Raw genomic sequence first — 8,608 nt, 5'->3', positions numbered from 1 at the left:
CACCCTGTAGGTGCTCATGTTTGTTAAATAAATTTCTTTAACAGAAAGAGCACTTCTATATGTCAGACACTGCTTTAAGCACTTTTAAAAACTCTTAACTCTCAGTCCTTCAACAAACCCTATGATAGAGGGTGCACCTTTTACAGAGGAGAGAACTGAGGTTTAGACATAGGAGTGTTACTTGCCCAAGTTTATTTGGCTTAAATATAAGTTTTATTCTCTACTAATCACCCATTTTTCAGGCCCTGAAGGCAACTCCATTTGGGCCCCTGAAGCAATAAATACCCTCTGAATTCCTCTCTCCAAAGGCTTGCTACTTCCTTTTCTCACTTCCCTTGTGTTGACCTCCACACCACAACTATTGCATCAGGAAATAGAAGTGCCAGGAAAGAAAAGTCAGGATGAAGCAACCAGTGACACTTACTCTGTAATTGTGGTACAGATTATACATTTGCAAATAGGGAAACTGAGGCTCGGTTTTAACTAATTTCCCCAAGGTCACACAGCTAGAAACTTTGTCATGCTCCAAATTTCTATACTCTGTTTCTCCTTATTAATTTGTCCAAGGAACATTGATTGAGCATTGAAGGGTTGCTAGGCAGGGAGTGCTAAGGATATTATAACAAATGAAATATGACTGAAAATGACTCAGGAAGTAGAGTAGGAGAGTAGAGGAAAAGGATCAGGCAGAGAATAGGGGAGAAGTCAGAGCTGAAAGTCTGCACAACACCCTTCCTGCTCTTCCAGTTCCTCTTATGTCCTTGTTCCCCTTTCCTTGATGACTACAGCAGTCAGGCTAACACAGATAAAGGCAGGTCTCCTCTAACAGCATAGTGCTCAATATGCCTATCAAAGTACAGTCCTCTGGGTTACTGATGCCATTGCTGCTGCTGCTGCTGTTCACCCTGCCAGCCACAGGTAAATGGGTGAGGGTTAACTGACCGCCAGGAATTCCTAGGCTCATCATATCTCTGACCATACTCCACTCTGGCTCTGTCATAGGCTCGGACCCTGTACTCTGCTTCACTCAGTATGAAGAATCCTCTGGCAGGTGCAAGGACCTGCTGGGGGGAGGTGTTAGTGCTGATGACTGCTGTCTAAATGTTGCCTATGCCTTCCAGGATCCAGACAGTGGGCTCTGTCAATCATGCAGGTTAGGAGGGCCCTGGGGCAGGGTAGCATAATGAGGCAGAAAAGACTGTCAGAGGGGTGGCCCGTCATTATACTCTTTCTTCTCTGGGATTTCCAAGGATAAATTTAAAGGTTGGGTAGTGATCGTAGCTCAGAGTTTCTCATCATTGGCATTTTGGGTCAGAACAGGACCATACAGATTGTCTTCTGTCCACTAGATGTCAATAACCATACTTGCCAGGCAGTTTCCAGATACTGCCAAATGCCCCTTGACCGATAAACCCCTTCTGATTGAGAATCACTGCCATAGCTCACATATAGTTATTACTTCCGACATCCTGGAGACACCGAAGAGTGAGGCAGCGTATATTTCTGAAGGTACCTTTGATCCCCTAATTGTGATAATAGTGCTATTTATTGAGCCCTTATTGTGATTAACTGCTCAAATCTACTAGTTGATCCATGGGAGTAAGATGAGACAGTCTGCTCCCAGTAAGATTAACAGCCTTGGAAACTCAGGGATGGGTGAGTTGGAATCAATGCAACAGCAGTAAGCATAGGAGAGTTTGTTGAATTCCCAGGGTAACTTCAAACCCTTAATTTAAAAAAAAACCCCACCAAATGTGTGTGTGTGTGTGTATAGTTTAAGTGAAAATTTACAGAGCAAATTGGTTTTCTATTCAACCATTCATACATATTTTGTTTCATGGAAAATTGTAATACCCACTTTGTAACTGTCATCTTCCCTCTTATGCACTTTCCCATACCTCCCTTTTCTGTAGTGATACTGAGCTAATCAGGGAGCTCTGATGGTTTAGTGGTAAGGTGTTGTGCTGCCAGCCCAATGACACACAGTTTGAATCCACCAGCAGCTCCATGGAAGAAAGACGGGAAATTTCCTCCCATGTGATTTACTGCCTCTGAAAACCCACTGGCAGATCAGCCATGAGTCAGTTCCAACTCAATAATATACAACAACTCTGTGCCAGTCATCCCCTTAATGTATATTTTGCCTATAAAACCCACCTATTATCCATTTACCTTTTTTCTCTCCTCTCATTCCTAATAATTATCGAAGAATTTTTATTTCTGCATAGGAACCTTTTCTTAACTTTATATAACAGGGGACTAATACAATATTTATCCCTTTGTGACTGGTGTATTTCACTCATCATAATGTCCTTTACATTCATCCATATTGTACAGTGTTTTGCATTACATCTGTATACTGATTTTGGTAGTATTGTCACTTTCATAATGTTAAGTGTTCCTATTCATAAATATGAAATAGTCTTCCATTAGTATAGATCAACCTTGGTTTCTTAAAGTAATATTTTATAGTTTTCTTTGTATAGATCTTTTGTCTCTGGTTATATTTATTGATAAGTATTTAATCTTCCATGTGTCTGTTGTACAAAGGAATTTGTGAATAGGAGTGATGACTTGGTTTGTAGTGAATTGTGGTTAACTCAAAGGCTGAGTCTCTCTGGCTATTCCAGTCTACCAGCAGTTCTGTGAGGGAAAGATGGACAACCACTTCCCATGTTATATATAGATTCAGAATTCCACTAAAGGGTCAGCTGTGAGTCAGTTCTGACTCAGTGGCAATGAGATTTGAGTTATTGTAAATGGCATTGTTTCCCTGTTCCTTCAGTAATGTAGAGGAAACCAACTGAGTTTTATATGTTGATCCTGTATGTTGTTATGTTGACCCTGACACTTTTCTAAATTTTCCAATTAGTTCCAGTAATTTTCTTGCTGAATCTTTACTATTTTACATACAAAGGATAATATATTTGTTAATTTAGATGCATTTTATTTCTCTTTCTTTCCTTATTGCTCTGACTAGGATTTCAATATAATATTGAAAAGGAGTGATGACACCTTGAATTAAGCATGTCCTATGTACTAGATACATTGCAGATTGTAGGGGTACCATGAGGATTTCTGTGGATAGATTCTGTCTCCTAATCATGATGCCAATTTTTATTTATTGAGCTCTTACTATATGCCATATGTATTTTCTAAATACTAGGTATATATCCAGATACTCTGTGAATGTGACTACCTTGGGGATTTTTGAGAGAAGCCCTGTCAGTAGTTGACAACTGTTTTGCATTAATAGCATACCCACCCAGTACTCTACAGTGCGTGATTGGGGGTAGATCTGGAGTATTATTTCTGAAGTAGAGGCTCTACGTTCTTAATCAGAATGATGACTTCTGTTAAACCTCTACTGTTTGCCTATGGTGTGGCCCAGTGAGCTTCTGACTGCAGTCCTAGGCCTCTAGTCCTTACATTTGCTTACTATATGCTTAGCACTGTCCTTAGGTACTTCCAAGAATGGCCCTAGGTCTCTGACTGTGAAAATAAATGACATTTATTATACACTTACTGTATACACAGTTCTTATACAATCCCCTAACATCCCTAAGACACAGATATTCTTATCCATTCCACACATGTTTATGCTTTCTATATACCACTACAATGCCACATGCCTTTCTTGCCACTTTCACTGCATCAGCTTAGCTCGCACCAGTAGAAGGTGCATATGCTCATTTCCACAGGTCTGCACGATGGTCTCCATGGTCCATGTGGGCCCCCTGTTCAGTGACCTGCTCTGAGGGTTCCCAGCTGAGGTACCGCCGTTGTATAGGCCGTGGCAGACAGTGTTCTGAGAAGGTGGAACCAGGGACTCTTGAGTGGCAACTACAGGCCTGTGAAGATCTGCCATGCTGTCCTGGTAAGTAGAATCAGCAAAGTGAGCAAGCAATCCTTTTACCCAGTCTATGGAACAATCAGTGCAAAATCCTGAGGGTGGGATTGTTCTTGATGTTTGTGAGGCTCAACAAAAGGAGAACAACAATGTGGAACAGAGGGAATAAGGAAGAAAGTGATGAGAGGTGAGGTCTGAGAAACAATAGAAGCATAGTAATGTAGGATATCAGTACCATGGTGAGGACTTTGTCTTTTACCCTAAATTATTACGATGTGAGCAAAGGAGAGATGTAATATTATTTGGATTGTTATAGGATCTCTATTACTTTTGTGAGGGGAACATAGGGTAGGTGGTGAGGAACAAGCAGATTGATGCAAAGGCTACTTAAATAGTCTAAACAATGATGATGAAACAGGTGGAGAGGCAGAGGATGTGGGGTGAGATATACTATAAACCAGATGTAAGGCACATGAGGAAGCAAGAAAGCCTGAAAGATACCCCACCTCTGTCCTGTCCACTCTCTTCTCCTCAACAGAGATGGGTGGCTGGTCTGACTGGGAGCCCTGGGGACCCTGCTCTATCACATGCTCCAAAGGGACTCGAATTCGTCAGCGAGCATGTGACAATCCTTCCCCCAAATGTGGGGGCCACTGTCCAGGAGAAGTACGTGAATCGGAGATCTGTGACACCCAGCAAATCTGCCCTAGTGAGTAAGAGCAGCCACAGAGCACTGAAGGGGCCTACCTAGAGTAAACTAGTGGAGTTACAGTAAGAAACTTCCGGCTTGGGAGGACTTGATTATGCACAACTGCACTTGTCACCTCCTATGTCTGTCTTCCTATCACAGTACATGGGACCTGGGCTACCTGGGGCCCCTGGAGTCCCTGTTCAGGCTCCTGTCATGGTGGATCCCATCTTCCTGTGGAGAGACGAAGTCGTACCTGTTCTGCACCTGAGCCCTCTACAAAGCCTCCTGGGAAGCCCTGCTCAGGGGCCACCTATGAGCAGCGGGGTTGTGCTGGTCTTCCACCCTGTCCAGGTATGCTTTGATACTCTGCCAGCAGGTCTCTTGATTCAAGATACAGATACTATTTCATTTCAAATTATAGTAATCTCAGATCATGTAAGCATGGAGCTTCTTATTTGGGGGCATTCTGCCTTGAGAGTTCAGGGGTTGAGGGGGATGAATGGTTTGAGGTGCCTTTTCTCCTCATTTTCTTTTCCCTTCAACAGTAGCTGGGGGCTGGGGACCATGGGGCCCTGTGAGCCCCTGCCCTGTGACCTGTGGCCTTGGCCAGACTATGGAAGAGCGGACATGCAATAACCCTCTGCCCCAGCATGGAGGACCCTTTTGTGTTGGTGACTCTACCCGGACTCACATTTGCAACATGGCTGTGCCTTGCCCTGGTTAGTACCACAGATGCATTATTTCCATACCTATGCACCCCTGCCCACTTTTGCCACCTGGTTTCTGCTGATGATGCCTTGTTCCTCCACCTCTGTACCTGAGACTTTGGTCCTGCCTCTCATCCCATATTCCCACATCTGATCTGATTGCCCCCTCCTTTCCACCTTCATATCTTTTCTTCTAAACACACTGTCCGACTCCCTTCTTTGATCTGAGCCCCCTGTGGTCCCCATCTTCCCAGTGGATGGAGAATGGGAGCCCTGGGGGGAGTGGAGCACTTGTTCCCGCCGAAACCTGAAGTTTATCAACTGTGAAGAAATCCCAGGGCAGCAAACACGCTCAAGGGACTGCAAGGGCCGCAAGTTTGATGGACAGCGGTGTGCTGGGAAACAGCAAGATATCCGACACTGCTATAATGTCCATCAGTGCCGCTGTGAGTACCTTAACAGGCTGTGAGGGCAGGACCACCATCCTGGAACAAGGATTCTTTGACTCTTTGCCTTGGACCCCATATCCCTGCAGCCCGTCTCATCACTGAAACCTCTAACTCTGATTCTGTGATCTCCCCTCATTCCAGGGAAAGGCTCGTGGCTGGAATGGAGTACCTGGGGCCTGTGCATGCCTCCTTGTGGACCCAACCCCACCCGTGCCCGCCAACGCCTCTGTGTAGCTCCATTCCCCAAATTCTCGTGAGTGAAAGCACACTTATAATGTATAAGTGAGGCAGAGCACACTTACAATGGAGTTAGGATACATCAGCAGTTAGAGTCAGGGAGTCACTTGCCCCCAATCAGGGTTTCCATCACTAAGGTCTAAGGTGCCGGCCTTGGTGGGGCAAAAACTAAAGAAATTGAGAAAAAAGATATTGGGGAAGAATTAGTAATCTCTCAATCACTCAGCCATTCTACCATTTCATGAAATCCTTCATGTGTGCATTGCCTCTTATCTCTGTTATCTGTCCTTTGATTTACTCATTCAGTTACTCAGGCCTCCCTACAAGGCCTATTAGGCAACATTTGGCAGACACACAGTACCAGATTCTATGGATTCCCCAAATGATCCTGAGTGGATAATCTCCTGACAGATGGCATATGAGGGGAAATTAGTGCTTAAAAAAGGAACTGTCATCTCAACTTGTGTCCAGACAGCTGATGGGGCCTTCTATAGCAGATAAGAGTAAAGAAAGGCTTTCTCAGAATCAACACTAGGTGAGTGTAATTCTAAACACAGGTCACCCAAAGCATTTCCCTGTGACCAGAATGGTCTAGAGTGTTAGACAGAGTTAAAACACTTATTCATTCATCTCTTCCTTATTTCTATATACATCAAGCTACTAGATTAAATGGGCTGCCCCCAGCTTGTGGAAGGCCTGACATTTGGGAAGTGGTTACTCAGCTATGAAATTTAGAGTGTCCTGAAGATGAGTTAGGGGTATTGAATAAGGCACAGGAGATTTGACTGACTGAAGGAGTGAATGGAGGATTGAAAGAATCAGGGTAGAAGTGAGTGGAAGATATGTCAATGGGAAAAATAACTCAGGCAAAGACCTTTCTAGATATGGGACTGAGACTAGATAAAGTAAGGGAGAGGTAGAGGGACAGGACTTCAAGCTCAACAATAAAGACTTAAATGTCAGGATAGATCATTTGGCTTTGGAAATAAGAGAGGGTATCTCGTGTCTACAAGTAACAATTATCAGCATTTATTGAACACTTACTATGTACCAGGCACTTCTCTGAACACTTTACCCAACCTAAAGAAGTGGTTGATAATATTACTGTTTTTTAAATTTTGTAAATGAGAGAAACGAAGGGACAAGGGGCTATAAATTGCCTGTTATCTCACATCTAAAATGTAACAATGTGCACAATTCACAGTACAAGTTTGTTGAATGTACTTTTGCCTTCCCTGAGTTCTCATGTGTTCCCTATCCCCACATCACCCTAGGCCCACTGTTTCCATGGTAGAAGGTCAGGGTGAGAAGAATGTGACTTTCTGGGGAACAATGCAGCCACTGTGTGAGGAGCTGCAGGGACAGAAACTGGTGGTGGAGGAGAAGCGGCCATGTCTACATGCACCTGCCTGCAAAGACCCTGAGAACAGGAAGCTGTAACAACTCTTCCTTCAACTCTGACTCTGTGATCTCCAAGACCTCAATAAACCAGGCTCTTTGACTTCTTCAAAGGTTACCTGAAGAGGGAAAATATCTCCATTTACTTCCCTAGGAATGGGGCAATAGCATCTTCTAGGACAAAGTCACAGACGGCAACCTGTTGTGACAAATACTATTTTCCATTGTGGCTGCAGTTTAGCAGCTGTTATTATGTGATGTAGAGTCGACAGTGACTCATAGTGTCTCTATGAACAACAGCTCTGAACCTTTCCCTATCCTGAGCCAGTCTCACTGTCTTAGACACACGTGCCCCCCAGGATCTTCCTCTCCTGCTCTGACCCTCTACCTTTCCATGAAGTCCTTCTCCAAGGACTGGTCCCTCCTGTCAACATGCCCAAAGTTTGTGAGATGGAGTTTCAAACTTTTTGCTTCCAAGGAGCAACCTGGTTTTGTCCTCTCCAGGACAGTGTCAGTCCAGCTCCAAACACCAACTGCTGCTGTCAGTCCCTCCAGTGCCCTATACCCCAGTACCCTGGGCCACTCAGCATATACCTCTGCAGAACTCCATATTATGGATTTTCTGCTCACCCTGATTGGTTGCTCACCCTAGCAAGCACCAGTGTGCTTGTCAGTTACTGTCTCCCTAACCCCTGAAGCAATCTTTAGGTTACCACTCACCAGAGTCTGGACTGGCATTTTCCAGTGTTGATCCAGGTCTTAAAGGGCAATAGAAGTTATGGAAGCACTGTGCCCCACTGCCCAAATGCCTATAACCCACCCACTTAATAACAGCAACTTGCAGTTTCCTAGTTCCATTGTTAAAATTAGCAGCAAATAACCCTACAATGTGGGAGTTGAGGTTAGGGGCTTGATGTAATCTGAACTAGAGCGGGAACAGAGAAATTTGGAGTCAGCATCTTTCAGGAGAAGCTTCCCATACAAACTCACACACACTCACTTAGCATTGGCTCATTCATTTAACATTTACTAGCTACGAGTGCCCTATGTACACCTTTTCCTACTGGAAAAGATGAAGACAGCACACATTCATCTTACCTCTGCCTCAAGAGTGTTGAGACATTCTTGGGGAACATCCTCATTCCTATATAAAACAATCTATGAAAATTTAACTTCTGGAAGTTATTCTATCTAGAAAAAGGAGATGGTCCTGGGGCCATAATTTTTGGGAATGAGTCCCTTAGGAAGAGGCACAATCTACAGATACATTCCTAAG

General features: G+C 44.0%; 1 protein-coding gene across 1 annotated transcript; it reads left to right on the top strand.

Annotated features, from left to right (window-relative positions):
• Positions 1-842: 842 nt before the first annotated feature.
• CFP (complement factor properdin) lies at positions 843-7,374 on the top strand. The gene is made up of 9 exons (XM_006898917.1): positions 843-918; positions 1,003-1,153; positions 3,702-3,877; positions 4,389-4,559; positions 4,701-4,892; positions 5,087-5,260; positions 5,503-5,694; positions 5,839-5,950; positions 7,209-7,374. Exons 1-9 carry the CDS (start codon positions 843-845, stop codon positions 7,372-7,374), a joined length of 1,410 nt encoding a protein of 469 aa, XP_006898979.1.
• The last annotated feature ends 1,234 nt before the right edge of the window (positions 7,375-8,608 follow it).

Source organism: Elephantulus edwardii, unplaced genomic scaffold, assembly GCF_000299155.1.
Source record: "Elephantulus edwardii isolate Elephantulus edwardi_28Jun2011 unplaced genomic scaffold, EleEdw1.0 scaffold00239, whole genome shotgun sequence".
NCBI classification, from domain to species: domain Eukaryota; kingdom Metazoa; phylum Chordata; class Mammalia; order Macroscelidea; family Macroscelididae; genus Elephantulus; species Elephantulus edwardii.
Note: the sequence above shows the minus strand (reverse complement) of the source record. Positions and strands in the feature narration are given on the sequence as shown.